General features: G+C 40.2%; 1 protein-coding gene across 5 annotated transcripts in view; it reads right to left on the bottom strand.

The window, feature by feature from the left end:
• The window catches only part of SUSD1 (sushi domain containing 1), a 47021-nt gene extending 27027 nt beyond the window's left edge, over positions 1-19994 (bottom strand). The window contains exons 1-8 of one of the 5 annotated variants that reach the window (XR_014319402.1): positions 18965-19993; positions 17130-17261; positions 15762-15917; positions 14943-15095; positions 14220-14396; positions 11844-12023; positions 9636-9815; positions 952-1046 (exon numbers count right to left, since the gene is read on the bottom strand). Coding sequence is in view for 4 of the 5 variants with exons in the window: in XM_082784036.1 (XP_082640162.1) it covers positions 952-1046; positions 9636-9815; positions 11844-12023; positions 14220-14396; positions 14943-15095; positions 15762-15917; positions 17130-17261; positions 18965-19061 (1170 nt within the window). In the remaining variant the exon portion in view is untranslated. Of the gene's footprint in view, positions 1-951; positions 1047-9635; positions 9816-11843; positions 12024-14219; positions 14397-14942; positions 15096-15761; positions 15918-17129; positions 17262-18964 lie in introns of all 5 variants that reach the window. The other 4 variants (XM_082784036.1, XM_082784035.1, XM_082784033.1 and 1 more) reach the window with 4 other exon arrangements.
• Positions 19995-22756: the final 2762 nt, after the last annotated feature.

Below are 22756 nucleotides of genomic sequence, written 5' to 3' on the forward strand. Positions count from 1 at the left end.
GACAAGGAGTTGTGGCTTTAAACCGAAAAGTGGTAGATTTAGATTAGATGTAAGCAGGAAATTCTTCGCTCAGAGGGTGGTGAGGCCCTGGCACAGGCTGCCCAGAGAAGCTGTGGATGCCCCATCCCTGGAGGTGCTCAAGGCCAGGCTGGATGGGGCTTTGGGAAGCCTGGGCTGGTGGGAGGGGTCAGGGGGTTAGAATTAGATGGGCTTTAAGGTCCCTTCCAACCCAAACTAGTCTATGAATCTATGATATTTGGACATGCTCAGAAAAACAGTCTGCCTCTGGGCTGTTGTTATTCCCAAAACATGGGAACTCTTCTTGCATTGTTTTGGGTTACAATAACCGAACTATTTGTTTCTAAGAATGTGTATCTTAACTTTTATTCTTACTTTTACAGACAACAAAAATAGTAATCATAAAGGTTGCTTTCAACTTCTAAGAAAAACAGTTCTAAAAATGTTGAAATATAGGATGGTTGAATCTGTTGAGCAAGGCACAGTCTATATATGTACCCTGCATCTCTAAAACAAGCTACATCCAGTATCTGTAAGTGATAGGCTGTTTACTTGAAATGTTTGCCTCACGGATAGGGACAGAGACCACGTTGTGCAATGTTTTCTATGTCAATGTGACCTCCAACTCTACGACGGAATTTCACTAAAACACAAACTTGTGCTGAAACACTTCTTGTAGTTTCAAGGAGATATTTAGATACTTTAGTAGTTGGAATCAGTTCCCAACAGCTTTTGAGTCTTTCAAGTAACATTCAGACAAGTAGATGTTTCTTTCCTAACCCAGTCACCATTAGGGTTCAGGGAGGTGCACTGGAAGAGTGAGCCAAACGCTTACAATACAAACCAAACCCACAGAAATTACTTCCACTAATGACTCACACCAAAACTAACCAGGACAAAACTACTCCCAGTCTCAAACGCTGCCCCACTTACTATGTAAGTTTCCTGCACTCCTCGTCTTCCAGTTTTTCTTTGCCATTTCACGCAGGTTTCGTTGAAAATGGACAAATTACTGAATAATTCCTCCTCTGTGACCAAAACACAAACACAGAATAAACACAGTGATTATTTCTCATACAAATTTTACTATATTTGGAGTAACAGTTTATTTACTCCTTTTCCCTGTTCCTTTCACAAAGGATAAATAAAACCACGTAGGTGGGAGTTCTGTAGCAAGTCTTCCCTTAACTATTGCGGCTCCTAAAATTAAAATACAAAGCTAAGCAAAGAAGCATATTCTGAGCTAATGGCTGCAAGCTGCTTAAACAGAGCCAACATTACATGAAGTAACATGAAAAACAAAACCAAAAGACTTCGCTTGGTCTGCATTTTAATTAGAACTATTTTAATCCTAGCAGCTTGATAGATCTTGAAGAGGATGTTAAAACTGAATTACAGTATCCTGAAAGCAAAGGAACAAGCTCATTCACTCCAGCAGACCTCTGATACGTTTCTGCATATCAAAGTACGTGTAAAGAAGCAATGCCCCAGTTCCAATACTGCTGCCACTTGTTCTGTGCTCTCCTTGAATTTCGGTGCCAGCATCTTGACCCCGTGAGATGCAACAGTCTGCCTTTTTAAGAACAAGCCATTCACAAATGAACAAGACGTTGTAGACCATTGAATTTCATGGATTAGAAGTCATGTTAAACTGCAGACAAAAACTCAAACTGTTTTTGAAAGATCTGTCCATAAGAAAAAGAGACTACCAATAAGCCAACTGAAAACAAGACAAAGCAAATCACTCCTCTGAATACAATAACCTGCATTAAAGCATTTTAGGAAACCTGTACTAGACTGGAAAAGAGGTTTTTGTTTGTTTGTTTGTTTTAGCTGAATGAACATTTTAGTTCATTGCTTGGGCCCCTGTTTTAAAAAGCTGTCTACATTTTTTCTTGTCTTATAATAAAAAAAAAATTAAATGGCATAGCTACATGAAAACTTTTCACACCAGACACTAGATTAAAGGAATGAAACCCACAGAACTAAGCATGCAGTGACTACAGTTGTAATGACCAGCAACAGAATCCTCAACATACCTGTGTTAATTTACAAACTGTTTGAGATTTGGTTTGTGTCTCAGAGAAAGAACACAGCCAGAAAGATCTACTCATCCATTCTTTTTTTAGGCAGCTCTCTCACTGCTGTCATCAGACACGGAGCAGTTGCCTTCACATGACAAGATAATCAAATATCCTCTCATAGCTAAGAGCGGAGCTCCTTCTGGTCACAATTTAGATTGACAGCAAAGGTATTTGCTCCTCTCCTTGCCTTTGCTGTCCTTCAGATACACCATTTCTTTGTCCTGCTGCTGTTTTTTCTGATCTCATTCACCACATGGCCAAGGTCATACAAATCCAAGCTCATACAGATTCTAAACTAAAAAGCCCTTACTAGCCACTGAAAATATGAAGGGAATTTATACAACAGCCTGGGCTGATACTTTGAAAGTATCACAGAAGTATCACTATCAACACAGAAGTTGATGTAATGCCCTGGAGTAAAGGCAGACACAGCTCTGGGCCCCCGTCCTCCATAAGTACACTTCATTACCATTTCATAATTGTGTTTTCATAAACGTCCCTCTTCTGCAGAACAACAACAAAAAAAGGATCTGCACGCCCTCTCAAACAATTTCCCTTGCAGTTGGCTGTGTGATTCATTGCATTTAAATGCTTACTCCGATTACTTGTTTCACAGCAATGACTAGAAACTCCACAGTATTAAGACTGTTGTATCAACACAGAACAAAAGAATATGTTCAGTTATTGTGTTCTTTAAATCAGACACACTTTCATTAAAGGACCGGATGGCAACAGTGCCTCGTTAGAGAGCAGCCCAAGGGAAAATATTTACATATACATTAAATTTGAATTAAAATGTAAAACAACTTAAAAAAATATTTAATCTCTGAGATCACTCAGCAAGAAAATCAAGCATTTGATTCACAAGTTTATAAAATATTCTGTAAAAATAAAAAACTAATGAGCTAAAGAACAGAAAAGTGACTTTGCTAGGTATTCAGGCATAAACAAACCTTATACAATGGCCTTCTTGGAAGGGAGATAACAGAGTTGTTAGCATTTGTTCTGTAATGACATCTCTCTGTTCTGCCTTGCTTTCTGCACCTTCCCAAGGAGAAAGTCACCATACATTTACCACACATCCCCAGCATAGACGGCAGATTTTTCCCAAAAAGTTCATGCTCTGAGTGGGTAGGAGTGAGAGAACAAGGAACGCTGTAACATGCACAGAAAGCCCAGCACAAAGAAGCCCTGGGCCTTCTGAAGAGACTAATCCTCCTCCTTTACTCTGATCACACACTCTTAGGTTGGATTGTCAGATAGACAACAATGCCTTGATTAAACTTTAAAATAAACACAGTATTTAGTAACAGCACCAAGGTAGTTATAAAAAAATATTCTCTCACCTAGAGAGAGAAGCACTATACCTGCCTAAACTCTGTGAGATATCTTAGCAGGCGATGGCATCCTCGTCCTCAGCACATCCCATTTTAATCCACGTCTTTCACTCAGACTCACAAGTGAGATGGGAGAACGGAGAGCCTCAATTTTGCCGTGCTTCATTCAGCACTCAGAAATTTCAACTTGCGATTAACCAAGAAGGCCGCTGGATGCCACTGTTGCTCAACTGACCTTCAGGTTACCTGCACAACCCTCATCCCATCTCAAGCGAAAGGGTCCTAAAAGCAGCGTGCAAATGGATGGGGATCAGAGCAGCAGGGTGGGAAAAGATCCTGGATGAGACACTGAAAGACAAATTTGGGAGAGGGCTGAGACACAAATAACACCTGGCTGTCAGCTTCCAGGCAAGGCAGGTGCTGTTAAGCAGAACACAAGTGGGAAAACAGCAAGCAGCGAAGTGATTTCTCAGCGCAGTGAGCACTAGAGGGGGAGGAATCACGCTAGAAGACAAGAGAAACTAACTCTAAGAAGAAAAGAAGATTAATGTCTTCTTTGCTCCATTCTTAAAAGCCCTGCTAGGAAGAAGGGCCCCTTTGTGTGCTCGAGTGCATGGAAAAATGTTCAGATTAATTACAGCCAGTGCATAATCACCTGCACTGTGGTGCTGTCCTGCCCTTGCCCTGTGCTGCATGGATCAACCTTCGTCTTCAGCTTTTGCAAGTTTGGGTGCCAGTACTCAGGACTATTATATGCTGAATCAGAATAAAAATTAACACTCGGATGACTGTATGTCCAAACAGTCACTAGAAGCACAACTTCTTTCTGGAAAGAGTCCAGCAGAGGGCCACACAGATGATATGGGGCCTGGAGCATCTTCCCTATGAGGAAAGGCTGAGAGACCTGGGGCTGTTCAGCCTGGAGAAAAGAAGGCTGAGAGGGGATCTCATCAATGTGTATAAATACCTGAGGGGTGGGAGACAGAGGGATTTGGCCAACCTCTTTTCAGTGGTTTGTGGGGACAGGACAAGGGGCAATGGCCACAAAATGGAGCCCAGGCAGTTCCGCACCAACGTGCCAAAGAACCTCTTAAGGGGGTGAGTGATGGAGCACTGGGACAGGCTGCCCAGGGAGGCTGTGGAGTCTCCTTCTCTGGAGATATTCAAGGCCCGTCTGGACGCCTCTCTGGGCAGCCTGCTCTAAGGAACCTGCTTTGGCAAGGGGGTTGGACCCGATGATCTTTCTAGGTCCCTTCCAACCCCTGCAATTCTGTGATTCTTTCACATACACCATTCATTCATTAGTCCTCAGCTGGAAGAGCACTTGACTGCCCTTGACCTGAGCTCGAGATATGTTTTACCAGTGAAGTATTCTGAACTTGCATGGAAAAATGCTATTTAACAGAAAGCACAAAGAACCAGCTCTCATCTGTCATCTCATCTTTTGCAAGTAGCTAAAAGAACATCCACACAGGCGAATTCATGTGCAGAGCTTTTCCCACCCATCCTTGCACATACACACAATTTAGAGGAAAGAAAAAAAAATGTTGTCTTTTTTTGTATGTTTTGTGTTTTCAATCCTGTAAAAGCTGTGAATAATGCTGCAAATGCCATCTGCTACTAACATGCAGTACACATATGTTCAGACACAGAAATGAAATGTCTGCAAGTGTATTTCAAAGGGAACTTCCACCCAGACTGTTTCAAGGCACCTGTTCCATGGCAAACGGGCAAATTCATCTTGCATGGTACCTTTTGCAGGCATTTTTACAATTTATTTTACAAAGAGGTATCTTCAGTGTTTGTACATTTTAGGACAGCATAGTTTTTTTAAGATGTTCTGTCATTTTTGGTAACACACTTGCTTCCAGTTTATTTAACATTGAAAACTTCAGCAGGTTTCCACCTTCTGCTCCTAAGTTTACATAGAGGAAACTCACAAAAAAAAAAAAAAAAAAAAGAAAAGAAACAAAACATCAAAGCTGCAGGCAGGAACAATCATTTAGGAAGAAGCAGACAGATGATTTACTACTTCCTTCACCTAAAAATGTTACCAGGAGACAATTAGGAGTACAGTAATTGAACCAGATTGACAAAAACATACAGAGATACAACTGTAAGCATGTGTAAAGGAAAAATGTATTAGTCAACGGTGACAGATTAGATGGGATTACCTGGACTAGTTCCAGTCCAGGTAATCCCACACAATTTACTCCCTAGGTGAAAGAGGTTCTGAGGACTGCTATTTACCATCACAAACTGAGAAATAGCTAGTTTGGTTTCAAACAAACAAAAAGACTAAATAGCCCTATTGAGCAAAAAGCTGCATTATTTTATTTTATTTTATTATTTTTTTAACATCATTGGGGTTCCATCGCTTTGTTGTAAGGAGCAGCACCTACTAAAACACCGATTCCACATGTGCTTTTTCCAGGCAATTAAAAAAATTATCAGATTACCATATATCTGGATTTAACATATCAAATTAGCCCTTTACAACAACTCAGGCCAATCAGGTCCTTTTCACTGATGACTACAGTTATCCCAATTGTTTGATGGGGTCCTTATTCCTCCTGGGTTTTGAATCAATGCCCACAGGTGTGAGTGACACCTTTTCTATTAAGCCTGCAACTGTTGACATGAATTATTTACACATGGCTGGAAACAGAAATTAGTAGCACAGCGATCATTAACCCATTCACTGATGCATGGAAATTACTGACACTGCCACCACAGAAACATCCCAGCTATTTTTCTGTATCATCCCTACATTGTACAACTGAAAGTGTAAAACCTGACATCTAGCTAGAGGGGAAAATAGCCATTGAGATTAAGGACAAAGCACAGGAGAAAAAGGGAAACTGTAAGCAAATGAAAAACATCTCTGATTAAAAAGGAGAGTAAGTAGACCCTCTCAGTTGCATGGAAATTATCTTTGTTTTGGGTCTGCAGTTTACACCTCAGAAGATGGTCCTGCCCTGTTTATTCCAGATTCAGATTTTGCTTTTGATTTCTTTCAATATGTTTCACAGTATAAAAGTATTCATTTCCTCTTTTGCAACATTTTAAAGTGCACAGTATGGACAATCTCTTGTCCCTTCTCTGAACTGATTCATCAAACTGCTCCTCCTTCTAAGCCTTCAGAAGTCAGAAGAAGCATTTATAAGAAATCTGCAGGTATGTAGCAAGTATCCACCATCCATTAGGACTTTCAGCGTTGGTATACAACATACATTTAATAGGACCTGGCTCAAAAACAACACTTATTCCCTTGATGGTTTTAAGATATTCATTATTATCGTAATATTCAAGTTCCACGTTATTATCTCAACACGATTACCAGAGGTGAAGACATGCAGCTAAACTCTGTTTGTAGATGGAGAGCCACAATACAGAGAAATGAAACAGAAAATTAACCTTCAGTGAAAGAGAGACTGTCAGTATTGCATTGAGTAAAAAGCACTGTGAAAAAGAGCATGCACATACAGTTAAGACACTGAAGAAGCTCCAAGATCAGGATCAGATGCAGTGTGTACTTGCCTAGAGAACAGGGGAGGCTCCTATTTGAGTTCCTGGATCACAACATCTTGGGACTGAATCATCTCATCCTCTGTCCATCAGAATCCTACAAACTGCTGTCAGCCCTTACTGCTTATCACTGCTTTGGAAGGCAGCTCACAGCTGATCAGTGAGAAACCTGTGCTGTCAGACTTAGCATCACAGTGACACAGAGGCCACATTTCCCTTATGACTACCAGAAGCTCTCTCGTACTGTGGGAGGTTTGAATACTTCACCAGTAATGTGCATCACCTTCCCACACAGGCCAATCCACTCTTTTTACATACCCAAGTATTTTTCCCACCCATGTACAGCAGTTGCTTCTAGTGCAAGGACGGTATTTCACTTAACACATCCAAGAAGTTTTAGTCAATACATTTCTAAAAATATAGAGAATGGGGTTACTGGAAACATATTTAAATACTGAGAAGCTATTCTTTAAGGCACACTTGTGTTTTCTTTTCTTTGGATAAAAATAATGAAATTGGGTAAACTGTCTTCCTTTCTTAGGCACCATCTTGTCACTACCCACACCAAAAGTTGCTAAACATAGCACTGAATATTAACAACCTCCACAGAAAACAGACAGAGAGAAGGAGTTTTCTGGGATCAGAATAATGAAGAGCAACTAACCCAACATATGTGGTCAAACATTTGCATCAAAGCTCACTAAAAGACAGAAACAACTCCTTTTACACTTGCATGTCAAATAACCCCGTATCCTCTCCCTGCTTTCTCAAACAGATACCCTTACAGACTTGTTAACAACATACACTGCATTTGCAAGTGAATATTTAGGAGTAAGCATCCCAGATGCATGAACAAGGCACGAATGACCTTTTTTTTTTTCAAGCCTTCTCACAGCTACGATCTATCTACCTAACAAGTAAGAACAGAGTGGGAAGGTTTCATTTTACACATTTCCCTTTTACAAAAAATGCAACTGTAAATCTAATGTTACCTTGTGTAACATTTCCTGCACATACCCAGAGCAACCTCTGCAGGTCTTAGAAATATTACTACCAAGAAAGCTCAGGTTTGACAATTTCTTCTCTGAAAGTCACAAGATGAAAATGAAGCTTCTTGTTTTAGACTATCTTTTACTCCACTGCTGCATGCTCTCATGCTTTATAGCCAAAGCCCTTCTGTTACACAAACAGAATCATTATTCTCACAAGAGCATCTTATTTTCACTCTACAAAAAAATTCCCAGATTTACCAAGGAATTTTCTGCTACAAAAATAGGTGAAACCATGCATTCCTACTCTACAGAGGAAATCAGCAATTTTATTTCATTTGGAAGACACTTGTTACTGCTAATGTGTTAAAAAGATAGTAGTTTGAGAAGTTGGAGACTTTTGTATTAATTTTTGTACTAATTTCTTATTTATGATTTTTTTCAAATATGTCTGGACTAGTTAAGCTATTTTATTTTAAAGCATTTCCATTCTACTTGTCCATAGCTATGACCTTTTTTTTGCTGTCTGATCCAACAGCTAGAGCTGGAGTTCACCCTTTGGCCTCTCACAAACCCCCTGCTGAAATCCAGAGTAAACCTGCAAGTGCAGTCTGCAGGTTCAGGCCCTTCAAAGCTTTGCAGTGCTCAGTGCGTTCAGAAAGAAGAGCAATGCAAATAAAGTATGAATCATGACTTCTAACATCAGCAATTCCATTTTTATTAGGGCACGATAAGAAGTGAGAGACCTGTTTGTCTGTGTGCTCATTTTAAGTGATGTTGCATGGTTTACATTTGCAGTGAGTACCCAAGGCATCAAGTGAGGCAAGAGAGGCCACGCTCTGCGTAAAGGTTTGGTCTGTGAGGTGGTAGCAGACAAAGCGGTCAAAGGGACACTTCCAGACCCTCTGGAAAACATATGGCTGCTACAAAACCATGGGAGCATTATCACCTGCAGAAGACAGCAATGCTACTTAAAATCGAGAGATGGACGGTCATCGAGATAGCTCTTTCACACAAAACAATACTGAGGAGCACAGCGGCCACAGCCCAAAACATCTGCTAATTCCTAGCTATTATTAAAATGTCATTACAACCTGTTTTCAAGCCCACGGCATGACAGCACCTCCCTTACAGATCTCCCTTCTCAGGATTTGTTCTTTTGTAGGACAATCCTCCTGGATTGAAATTCTGAGAAGCCAGAGATCCAGGCTGGAAAGGTCCCCAGACAAGCTCCAAACAAATTTTACTCTATGTATCAGGAGAGAAGGAAAGAAAGGAGTTTTCAAGTCCACTGCCCCTACTATAAGATTGAGCACAACTAGTGTATCAGGCCCAGAAGAGAATATTGTTAAATGCCACCTCCTTGACCAATGATGTTCCCCTGTCCTTCAGAGCATGATGTTCTCAGTGCAGGAATCAAATTCCATTTGCATTAGTCCTTTTCTGTTTGAAATAAAAAGCAAGGCAGATACAGCAAGCTCTAACCATGACATCCCTTAGAAATCACTGTATGTTTACCATTCTCTTCCTTGCCTTTTCTGTCTGAAAGTAATATCATGTTCTCTACACTGCAGATTAAAAAGGCATTTCTTGCTTTTCATCTGCCCTACCTTCAGAACAGGAATTAGAAACTATTTAAATAGCACACCCCTACAAAAATTTCCTACCGTAATACTTACCTTTGCACACGTAAGTAATATTCTCCCACTCTTGGTCCATTGTGCATTCTGAAAAATTCCTGTCTCCATCAAAATAATATCCTTCTTTACACTGATAGTACACTCTGCTCCACAGACGGGTAGAGTTATCCCAGATCATTTCTGTGTGTGGAATCAGCGAAGGTCTGCCACAGTCTATTTCTGGAACAGAAAAAAAAAACATTATAACAAAACCTGAAAATGGAAACAAGGATGGCCTATCAAAGAATTCAAGGAGATGTGGATAGTCCCAGAAAACACCACCACATTTTTTCACTTCCTAATGACTTCTAGCAGTCAGGTCAGTGTTTCAGAACCTGGCATTTCATGACTTGAAAATTTATAAAAAGGTGGAGCATTTATCCTTCAAGATTAACAATAAAATAAAGCATCATCCTGTTTTTGAAATGGAGAACAAGGATCTCTAAGCAAATTTTTAGAAACGGAGCCACCTTCCCACAACACTCCACCACATTATTTGTTTCTTAATTTTTCCAATCATGAGTAACAATAGAGCTGAAAAATGGTACATGGTCCAAGGAGAGACATGGAAGAACAGCATCAAGAGGCTTATATCCCCTTGCCAGTGGATTTAACTTGAGCTTTGGAAAAAAAAAAAAAAAAGAAAAAAAAAAGAGGCTGCTACAGACAAGCAGAAATAGTTCTTCTGGGGGAAAATCTGGCTTGTTCAGACCTCTTGAGAGGTAACTAGAAAGATATAGTAACCTGCTTCAAAATTACTTCATTTACTTGACTGTTTTCAGGGAACTATAAGAATAATAAAAAAAAAGAATATCAAATCAATGGAAGAATATTATTTGGGGTTAAAATTCCCTTTCTAATTAATAAGGAACCTTAAATCCTAGTTCTGCATTGCTTCATTTATGAAAAGTAAACTATGTAAGAATTAAAATCTTATCTTCACTAGAGCTTAAACACAGAACACAAGGCTTTTAAACATCTTCAATCACTGACCTTAAGCGATTCTGAAATTCTACTTCAGAAAAAAGGAAAATGAAGTAAAAAATGAAGACTGTAGAGTAAAAGTTAATCGTATGTATTGCAGTGTGGAATACATCTACCATAATGACTACGTACCTTTCCATATGTCAATGTGTCTGAATATGTGTATCAGTTTACTAAACATCAGAAAAAAGCTTTAGAATAACTAATTTACATGTGTAGAATGCTTAACATATAGAAGAACAGTATGTGATGAGATACAAAATTGACTGCTCCTTAACTACAGCTCTCTGCCTATAGCTATCCAGTAATCAAGACTGAAAAGCAGAAATGCAGAAGTACGTATATGTGTAACACAGACGACCTTTTATTTGAAGTGGTAACCCTAAACCAGAATATTAAGAAGATTTTAATAGTAGAGAGTGGCTGAAACATCATTTAAAAAAAAAAAAAAAAAAAGACTATATTTAATTGCAATGAACAGAAGACTTGGCCTCATGAGACTGAGCTGATGAGACATTAATTGTCCTGCAAATGGAATGCTGAAGTCGTGTCAGTGTGAAAACTGACTAAAGACTGTACTTAACCCCAGGTCACATAGTCATTAATATTAGCTCAATAGTAACCAATCACTAGAAATTTTGCTGGGTAAAGCACTTTTTTTTTTTTTTTTTTTTTTTTTTTTAATGTTACTTTCTGTTACTTTTCTTTCTTAACAAGGAACTTGTTAGGCTACATTCTTCCAAATTTCAAAAACAGAAGGGATTTATGAGTTATGTCAAGTAACAACAGCACGGTTCAGCAATCTTAGTCAGCAACTGGAAGATGTACTGGAATTTTAAGGAGAGGCTAGCTGCTAATAATGATTCCATTTCTGAGGAGTGGCTTTGACCACAGAATAGATACTAAGCTAGGAAAATAGCAGCAGTTTTGGCTGAATTTTCATCTCATGGAAATCCCAATGTCTAACATGCAAACAATACTGAAAATGTAGCTTTTGTCCTGAGAATGTTAATATTCAAGAATTATTGCAACTTCATTAACAACACAGATTAAAAACTGCTTAAAATATGGCTGTTGCTTTGTGATTGTACTTCATATGCCACAAGACCATATAAACCATACTCCCACAGAAGGTGTCTCTAACTGATGACTGTGTGACTCCTATTTATAGTGATGGCTGAAACAGCATCTATCCTAATTAATACATAGGCAGATTTGATTTACCTTTGCATACCAAATCAGCACCATCCCACCGTCCGTTGGCATTGCAGACTGCAGTCTGATTGCCACTTGCAATAAAATAACCATGAACACAATTGTAAGTAACTTTACTTCCATACATGGTCTTGCTTGCAGATGCTGGACGTGCATTTAGGATAGAAGGTGGATCCCCACAATCCACACCTATGGAGAAGACATAAGAGGAAAATGAACTGTTCTGTCCAGAAGTAACGATGGCTGCAGTCATGTTTATCAGGTTATTTTGCTGTTATCCATTAATTCTCTTCTCCTGCAGTCATCCAAATCTCCCTCAAGTCCTCTGCGCCACTCCCACTGCAGCTGACAAAACTGCATCTACTCTGGAGCTGCTTCCAAACTGAGTGAGTTCTGTTTGCTGTTCCCCTCAGTATGGCATGCAAGTCTCTGACTCTTTCCTCAACCTGGCTGCTAATACAAAGATAATGCCCTGGGTTTTTACTATACTTATGAATCTCCTGCTGTTGCCAACCAGATTAAGGGTGGTCTTCTGATTCGACACCATTTGCAGTGAGTCAGAGGGGGGCAGACAAGCAGAAACTCTTTAGGAACTGAAATTTTTAAAAGTGCACGGAGACCAGAGAAATGCAAAGCCATAAAAAGGTTGCAACACGTGAGACAGAAGCTTCTTCTTAAAGCAAGAGTCTACATGATGTTCAAAACACTGCAATTAACAGCTGCTCTGTTCACAAACACAGTAAGTTGGCATTTACAAATGCACAAAACAAGAAGTCAAAAGCAGTACGTTTGCTACCATGCCCATTTTTCTTAAGTAAGCAACTGTCTAAAAGGCTTTCATGTTAGCGTGACAAAACACCATTATTCAACAGTTTAACTACGCCTCTCCACACACAACACAACTTCCCAGAAAACTAACCTTTCACCTCAAATTTATGTTATTAATATTTGAGGGAAGCTGTGCTCTTAGAAGACACATTTTACATATATTTAAATCAAAAAAGGGGTATGTGCCACTTTCATTGTCTTAATGTGAGGTCAGACACCTTACCAAGTTTGGCCTAGCATCAATGATGAATTTTATCATCACCTAAAATAAACTCCTAAATTAGCATAGGAAGGAGGACAGAAGACAAACTTCTTGATTTTGCTGAACAAGACAGCATTACACCTGGCCAGGAGAAATCTTCAGTTAGCTGTGATAAAGACGCATCAGAGAAACTGTCAGAGCTTAAGGTGCTGATATAAAGAAAAGAAAAAAAAATCAGGCATGCTGGTTTTACAAAAAGAGAAGTTCTACTTGAAATGCAGGAAAAGAGCTTGCAATACAAAGGGGAAATAGTTTGTCATTTCAGACCCATGGGTTGTTTCCTGGGTTTTGAGGTGTTTTATTTCATTTAACAACTGGAAGTGTGCTCAGAAACTCCAGCCTGACCTACTGTTTGACTGCAGGAATTCAAAAAATAACGTGATCAGAATACCAATGAAAAATATTTATATAAAAAAAAAAAACACATTATCAATAATTCACAAGAGCTATATTCCACAAGCTTCATTTAGGGACCTTTCGAGACTTTGGGCACTTCCTTTTTGTTTTTTAATTCATTGTCCTTATTTGGGGGAAAATATCATTTCAATTAATTTATTTTCCATGTCAATGCATTTTGTTACTTAGCAGTAAGGGCTACTAATAATTTAATATTAAATCCTTTAACCTTTTCTCTCTCATGAATTTTCTAGTGCTGTTTAATATTTCACTTTTTCCAGACACCCTCCTTTTCCTTATTCATGCACAGTTGCATAAATACTACATTCTGTCCACTCTGAAAAAATAAAGCAAGCAGGGAAGACCTGTAGACCACTCTCTTCTCTAATTGATCATTTTCAGGATGACAATCTTCCTCTCCCCTGTAGAAGCTGTCAGAGAAATCGTGTCTTTGCCTGAAAGGTCACTGACACCTTCCAACTCGGTGGCCTTTCCCACAAATTGCTAGAGCAGTCTAGATGTTTGCTAGGCCTCAGCTCACAGACACAAGAACATGCTGTAAAAATGCAAGGGCCAGTATTGAAAATGTCCTTACAGTAACAAAAAGAGGTGGCATGATTTTACTGTACAATTACTAGAAAACAAACCTGCTCTTGTAAAAGACCTTTGTAAAGAATACTGACAGAAACAGTAGTTCATTGTTGATGCTGCAAATGGTATATTGACTTTGAAGTACACTCAAATTCAGAATCTACTGAATATGAAAATAGGTTCAATAACCTTCCCCCCCTTTTTTATTTAAACTATCTCTACTGCCTTTCACAAACACACTTTGCCATCCACATACCCCTCTAGCAGAGAATTTATGAAAGATTTAAAACGACAAAAGCTCCTCTCACCTTTACAGCGCAAAGTGGCAGGTTCCCAAGCTTCGTTTGCAGTGCAGTATGAGAGCTTTCCCTCATCGCTGTAAAACCCTTCTTCACATTCATAATGAACCGTACTGCCTGGTACCAAGCTGTAGTTTCCTACAATGTAGCCGTGCTCCATTTCAGGAGGGGAGCCACATCTAATTTCTGCAAAAGATTGGGTTAAGAGCCTTCACAGCACAAAAATCACAACAGACAGCCACTGTAAGAGCATCATACAGCAAGATAAAAAGTGCAGTTTATTCATGCAGGTGGCAAGTATGTAACAGATGGGTAAATTATTATTTTATTATTCCTCTCCCCTAGGCTTGTTTTACTCACTTGACCTTTCTCTCAAGCTATTTATCCTCTCTTCCTTTCCCTTCAAGCAGTGTGATTACACAGGCAAGTGGATTATGCCACATTGCCTCCCTGCTCAGAAACTAACTATGTCACCTTTATGGCACTATTAAACTTCTCTGACACTGCACCTCTGAATGACTGCCGAGAGTCTGCAGCAATCACATCCCATGGTGACTCTAACATCTCGGTATTACTGGAGAAAGTTGAACACAAGAAGAAGAAAAACATAATCACATGACAGTGGAGAGGGCTTCTGTCCTGCTGCTTAAAAGCACAGTCATGGCAGGTACTACCAGATCAAGTCAGATTCAGTGTTATCTGCTTGCACACACAGCATCTGAGGACTCTCACCTTGGCAGGAATCTTTGTTCCCATCTGGATGAAAGGAGTGTGCTCCACTTTCTAATTTATAACCATCATTGCAATAACACTGGTAGCTTCCTTCAGTATTTACACATCTTGCGTTGTGACCACACAGCCCAGACTCCTCACATTCATCTATATCTAAAAGTTCAGAGAAAAATATATGCACGTCATGCCAGATTTTTAAAAATTAATTACCATAGCACCCAACTTCAAAACAACTACAGCATTCCCTGAAGAGTTCTATGTAACTCCTGTTTGCTCTTCCGGGAAACAAAGGAGCTTATCATGCCTGGTGCTCAAGCATCTGGAAGGAGGAGACTCTCAGAATTTTGTAGCTAGCTGTCTTTTAAATGTTATTTTTGTTTGTTTGTTTGTTTTTTTACCTGAAAAATAGTTTCAAATACATTTCTTTCAAATACATTTTTCTTTCCAGAAAAATTCAATTGCTGCAAATATCTTAATCACAACAGCCCATGAACTTAACAAGGAGCAGACTAATATCCTGCATTAAACAAGACAAGGACATTCCAGAGGGAAAGATAAGTATCATCTTATTTTCTTAATCCTAGATTCTTTTTCTGGAGATATTATTGACTGAATGTGACTTTGAAGCAGTAATTTAGAGTAGCAGAATAAAGAATGAACAACTGAACCAATTCATAGCTGTTAGATGTCAAGTAAGTGTTTGGATCACACAGCCGAAAGTACTCTGTCAGGAAGTAAGTTCTGAAATGACAAGAAAGTCTTGTGCAGTAGGAAGTGAAGTTCTGGATTCCTGGTGATCAGGATTCCTTGTGTGTCTACCTGTACAGTTCGTGCCATCGTTGGGAATAAATGTCTTGTTGTTGTTAGAGGCCCGGTATCCATCGAGGCAAACACAGTAAAAACTTCCATGCGTGTTATGACACAGTGTGTGATTTCCACAGATCTTGTTGGCTCCTATCTGGCATTCGTCTTTATCTACAAGCAGATTTAAAACACATCAGAGAGATATTCAGAATTAGAATACCCACCTCATCTCGCTCATCCTTATGCAATCAGACTTCCCCTTGTTGTTTTTCTTTCAGGGTTAATTGTGAGGTGAACACCGCTTGAAAAATGGAGTATTTAGAGCAATAGAGGTTGTTGTCCCTGATTGAAACTGTGAATGAAGTTTCGAGACACAGCTCAAATTGACCTAAGGGCTGTTGAAATCAGAAGGACTGCTCTTCTCTCTGCTTCCTTCCAGCATGCGCTGTCTGCAGCACTTGTGGAACTTGGGCTGACCTTCCTCCACTCACAAAATGGGCAGAGAATTAACATGGCAAAATAAGCAGCTTAATGAGGGAACTGGGCCCAGTGGGTGTCAGTGCTTGTGGAGAAGGGGAAGAGACAGAGTGGAAGGTATCAGAGGTTGAGGACCTTCCCCTCTAAGCAGTGGTAAGATATTACATTCACTCAGACACATTATTTGATGTCAGCCTCTGATTCACACACTGATTTGGCATGTATGAGATAGTACTAAAAGGAGGATATAAATTACAGCCATGGAAAAGTGCTAAACAACACTCTTCATGTAAGGTATTTACAATTAAGAAATCTGTGTATATAGGCACACTGTTATTACGAATAGACCTTCAGCTTATAAAGCTAATTTTTATTTGTTCTGTAACCTGCAATAACTGGAAAAAAATCAGTGAAGAATGCTAATTTTAATTGTCAGCTTTATTGTCTAGTTCTCAGTTCACAATGATTGAAACAATGATTGAGAAGAATATTGAAGTGGAACCAACTTTTTTTTTTGTTTAGAAGCTTGGATAAAAGATTATTAAATAACCCATTCCAATACACTGCATATTGAAAGCAAATGTTTGATAAAAGCCCACATTTTCTGAGACAAAATGAATTTACAATTCTTCATTATAGACTAGAAACTGAATAATAACTCAAAAGCTGAGTACAAAACAATACTTACATTCAGTACATGTGAAGTACTGCTCACGGCTGGCCATTAAAAAGAAAAAGAAAACACGTGCACACAAAAAAAACAATCCACACATATTCCATGTTTTGGAATTTCTGTCACGAAATCAGAAATTTCTTATTGTGTTTTGAAGAATTCAGTGATACTGCCCAAGAAAGGACATTTTAAGAATATACAATTTCCTACCATTTTACTAACACACAGCCTACCTTGACAATGGGTTCTTCCATTCCCCACAAATCCATAGTTACAGATACAGACACTTTTTCCTTCAACTTGATGACATGTAGCATGAATGTGGCAAGTCGCGCAAACATCTGGAACTGATCGGTTCACAACTGCTTTAAGAACAAAAATAAACAGTTAAAACAAACAAAAAACCAAAACATAAAGTTGGTCTGCTGTGAGTAAGTGGTACAGAATTTGAAGTGGAGGTAAAATCCTGATCAGAAGACATAGAACAAAATCCTATCTCCTTCTACCTCACTTTCTAACAGGCAGGAAAACCATAGCCATATTATTCAGCCTCACCAAAAACAAACAAACAAACATATATATATATATATATATAAACAAAATATCTATACTAGACAGTTTTCTCCATCTATTCTTTCACAACAAACCAACCAGCTTTTCATGACAGTTGTTAGCAGAGCTTATGTGACATGTAACTAATAGCTCTATTCATTCCCCTTTTTTGGTTTTCTTTTCTTTTTCCTCGTTTGTTCCATCGTTGTTTTTTTTTTTTTCTCTTACTTACACATGGATGTTTGGGCTACCTGTTGGCCTACTTACATCATCCATATGTATATGTTATATAAGCTATTCATAAAAATGATGTTGAGAATGCTGCTAGCACAGCAGTGACTTTATTAAAATCATCTTAGAAATTAATTTATCTTACTAGTAATTTAGCAGCTTATCACACAATACCTAAGTTACATACTTTGATAAGGCTGTAAACATTCATGAAACTAGCATAATATAAGAACATACTCCCCAATTTCTATTCACACTTTTTGTGCATTATGTGAATTTCTGCTTTTTGTTGTTTTTGTTTGTTTGTTTTGTTTTTGCTAAGTTGTTCCCGTTATCTTCAGACGTGCACTCACTTTCCAAGCAACAAACCTCAGAACGGCTGGTTTGAGCGCAAACAGAAAGTCTATATGTGTTTATACCTGTTTTACGTTTCTTAACAGTAACACACGGTGCAGAGGTTGATACCGTCTCAGCACGCTGGTCGCAGCAATAGGGACCTTTTACTTTTCTAAGACAGCCAGGACTGAGACGGATGGTGTGGTTGTTACAAAACACAAATCTCCCAGCATATGTTACACCTCTGACAAGAAACCGTGTGTTTCTACATAGTTTCCAAATACATAAGCATGACTGGAAGGAGAAGGCAGCTGAAGTCTCTTAGCTAGCTTTCTTTCTGCCCCAAATTTATCAGAAGGGCAGCTGCCCTGTCCACGTGCGCAGTGTTTTCGTTTCCCAGCTCCTGCAGGCACTTTTCTGTTTGTGCTCCTGGCGAGAACAGAAAACAAAAACCTGTCAGCACCTCAGGGCAGCCAACATCAATTAGGAAAGCCACCCTCAAAAACAGACACGGCAAGAACTCCCTCGTGGCGCTTCAATCTTCTGATAAGAAATGGGAGTGTCTTCCTCAGATTGCTGCTCCGGGAGATAAAAAAAAAAAAAAAAAGCTTTTTTTTTTTGGTGTTTTTTTTTTTTTTGGTGTTTCCACCTCCTTACCTCTAAGAGACGAAGCCTCAGCCCCACTCCCCTCCGCAGCCCCCAGGGTCTCTCTGTGGGGCACCACAAGCCCCGGGAGCCCTCCTGAGGGCACCGTCCCCGCAGGACCCGAGCCCCAAACCCACAGCACGGCACCTGCTCGACGCCACGGCCCCTCGGAGGGTGCCAGCACCCCGGGGACACCGCGGGGACACCACCGCGGGTCCCCAAACCCTCCCCTCCCGTCCCCTCCTCGCCCTTCCCGGCGGCTTCGGCTGCGGGACGGCGGCACAGGGAGCCGGGCCGCACTTACCCCGCCGCCGCCCCGCACAGGGAGCCAGGACCAGCACCAGGAGCAGCGCCAGGACCACCAGCAGCAGCCCCGGGGCTCGGCCGCCCCCCAGGCTCATGTCCCCGCCGCCTCCGAGCCCCTCAGTGCGGCGCGGCCCCGGCGCCTCCGCATCCCCCCCGCCGGCCGCCGCCGCGCTGCCCCTAGCGCCTGCCCCCGGGGCGGCCGACCCTTATCGCCGCCCCCGGCCTTCCCCTCGGGCAGGCCCCTTTCCTCCCTCCCGCCGAAGAGCCCTTGCCCACAAAACTTTTTTTTTTTTTTTTTCTTCTTCTTTTTATTATATATATATTTATTTATTTATTTTTTCTCTTCGCTGGCACAACCCCTTCCTTCCCCAGGACGCCGCCTCTGCCCCAGGCGGGCGGGTGGCAGCGCTGATAAGGGCTGCGTGGTGGTGGCCAGCCTTCGGGGAAGCGCAGGGAAGGGGTTGTTTATGGCTAGGGGGAATGGGGTGCAACGCCTCGGGATGCTCACAGCTCGCCCCGGCTGCCAGCCCCGCCATGCCCCCGCCTGCCATGGAGCCCCCTTGCGAGCCCCACACAAGGGGGCACAAAATGGCGGCACCGCGCCCTGGGTGATGGCGGCCTGTGGGGAGCGGTGGCTGCAACAGCTCTTGGGGCACCGGCACATCAGGTGCCATAAATTTATTGTGAAGGATACACCTGTACTTGGAATTGAGGAGAGCTTTTCCCCTTGTAGGCCTTCCTCGGCGTACAGCACTGTCCCCAGATGATGTTTGTAATCAACACCAGCCATGCTGCCTGAAGCAGTTTCTGGTGTATGACCAATAATTCTCCTAACGCTCATCACCGCTTGGCACTTCACCAGTGCCAAGGAGAAGAAGGGGGGAGCCTTACAAAGACAGGTTTAGGCAACATTTATACACTCTAATGAGCTTCCTGAAGGAGTTTCCTCATGCGCTGTGTTGGCTTTGCATTGATGCCACTAAGGCAGTCAGGCCCGCCATCAAGACTGAGTTTAAGTAACATAAACTCATCTTTCACTGCTGCATCTGCTGTGTTACAACAACGGAGACCAAACTGTGCATCTGATTTCAATGGAAATAAAATCCAGTTTCATAAAACTACCAGTTTTATTATTTTGTTTTTATTTATATAAGGTGATCACTTCCTATATCCCCAATTACTGTTCTGTTGGCTTAAGTATGCATACATTTTTAACCAGTTTCTGCTACCCTTAGTTATCTCAACCAGGACACAAAGTGACTTGATTTCCTGGCATTGGCCAGAGGCCTTACAAGTGATCCTGCTTTTAGAACAACATGCTATAGATGCTGGTACCACACATTTCGTAAGCTACTAGAGCTGAAGGCACACATTTGCAGTGGTGGTAAGTAGTTTATCACTATAAGAAGTGATTCGGAGAGGAGATGTTCTGCTCAGTGTATTGGAAACGTTTTGCAAATGACATCTTTTCCTCTCCCTTAGTAGCTGACCAAGATACAAATCCTCTGGCACTTCAGTTTCTACCGTTCCTTTCATAAAGAGTAGTAGCAGCAACCTCTAAGAATTATAAACACTTTACGCAGTAAAGAGGGAAGTATTATTATATTAACAAAGAGAATAAATTAAAAATATAACATATAAACATTCTCTGGAGAAAGTTACAAGGAAATGTATTGGTTGAAGAAAATACAAGACCTAGACTGGAAAAAAAAACTTGTTTGCTGATTAGTTTAAGACACTTCAGAACAAAATAATCAAGGCTACTTTAATTACATCTATGTTGTTTATATATTTACATTCAAAGCACAATCATAAGAAATAAGGGTCAAAAGGATGTTAGATCATCTAATCCATTCTTCTGCTCTAACACAAGCTTGACTATATGAAATGATTCTTGACATTCTTGTCTATCCTGATCTTTACCATGACGGTGATGTTGGATTCACAGCATTCACATGCAATCTATTCCAGTACTTTGCTCTGTTTGTAATCTGAAAATGGGAATCCAAGTTTCAATTTAGCCTGTAGTTAAAATGGTAAGTCTCTGTCCTGTCCACAACAGACTCCCAACAGTCTTTTTAATCTGGATCCAGAAGTGAATCAGATACTGAAAAAAATCGCAGATCACATTTGGTCTGTGGTCACCTGCCAAGGTGCTGAGTTACTTTATTTACAAAGACAAAGATTCAGGAGAGTAAGGTAGATCAGTGTCACAATATGCTGATCCATACAGCTTGGGCAAATTTAGCATATTTAGTACAAAAATCTGTCTCATGAAAGTACAGGAGAAGATACATAATTTCTGCTCCAGAGAGCATAAGATTTTTAATCTTTTCCCTGTCAAAGTTAAAAGATCTAGTTTGTAATGTTAATATTTCTCTTGACCCTAACAGCATTACATCTTACTACCCGGCAGGCAACTGTACCAGTATTTGCTTCCATTTCTCTTCTTTGTGATAAGAAAACAGTTGTGATGGTCAATGTAATTGAATTCATCCAGAGACACATGGAAGTTTCCCGTGCGGCTTTTTCCTTGCAGCTGTCTAAATGGAGATAATGAAAAATCAAAAAAGGCAAGCAGGATTAAACACCTTCTCAGTTGTCTGTATTTGTTCTGTCTTCTTTTCAGACAGTGAATGTCACTATGTCATTTAAATCACATTCGTTTTGTAAGGATGTTTAGCATAGATTACACTACTTATTCTGACATATAAAGACAAAATATTCGATAGTAATGTCTCTTTCATCAATCAGATTTCAAAAAACACGGCAAACATCTTCAGCCAGACTAAATAAATATAATTCATCCTTGCTAACAGATTACTTAGCTTTTCATAAAGCAGTTGCATTCTCTAACAGCTTGCTTTCTAGCACTTCTTTCCAGCTGGCAAAGAAGAGAGCAATGGTAACTTGACAGGAGTTTTGTTCTGCCTTCCCAGCCTATTTAAAAATGAGTCAGATTAATAACTGTTTTCTGGTTATCCACTTTATTTCCAGAATAGGCAACTGCAGTTGTTGAAATGGAAATAACTGAAAAATTGGCCGTCCCCCTTCAGCTTATAATGGAAATGCTTTAGTAAATATTGCATGGAGGAAAAGCATTGTCCTGTAATGCATTTTGCTACAAAGCAAGTATTACCACTCAAGTTGTTTGCAGTGTATCTGTGTGCACTCTCAGGTGCCATTTAATGCCATTATCTTTGCCATTGTCTGAAGTCCTGATGAATGAAGCCAAGACCAAAAAAAAAAAAAAAAACCACAGAAATGGGATCTTTGTGAAAGAATTCAAGTGCAAGATACCTGAATTCGATCAAACCTTATTAAACCTTAATTATTGAATACTTCTGCAACACTTCCCTGGAGGATAGGCCTTGGATGAAATAGACATCAGAGCATGCCACATACATCTCATAGCAAGAGCATGTTAGTGATAAAGCCTGCTGACCGTTGCTGCTAATCAGAAAAGCAGTTTTACAGAGCAAAAGGGCTGCTATCTGTGGGTTTTAGCATAGAAGTTGGAGCCCAAACTGAGCTTTGCCACAAGCTCACTGTGACCTCAGATAAGATAACCCCTTTCTGCCTGTCTTGGCTTCTCCCTCCCGCCTCTGCTGTGAAACTGGGAAAATATTCCTACAGGGGTGTCCCCAGGGTTAATATCCTAAAAGTAGGTCTGGGGTAGTAGAATGTAAGCTATTCTGACAGAAGCTTTGATGTTACTACAGTCTGCCCCAATTTTTAACCTATAAGGACAGATAGAAAGACTTAGGCTCAATCAGTTTATGTGTAAGCA

This window comes from Aythya marila (genome assembly GCF_965140915.1).
Source record: "Aythya marila genome assembly, chromosome: Z".
Lineage (NCBI taxonomy): Eukaryota > Metazoa > Chordata > Aves > Anseriformes > Anatidae > Aythya > Aythya marila.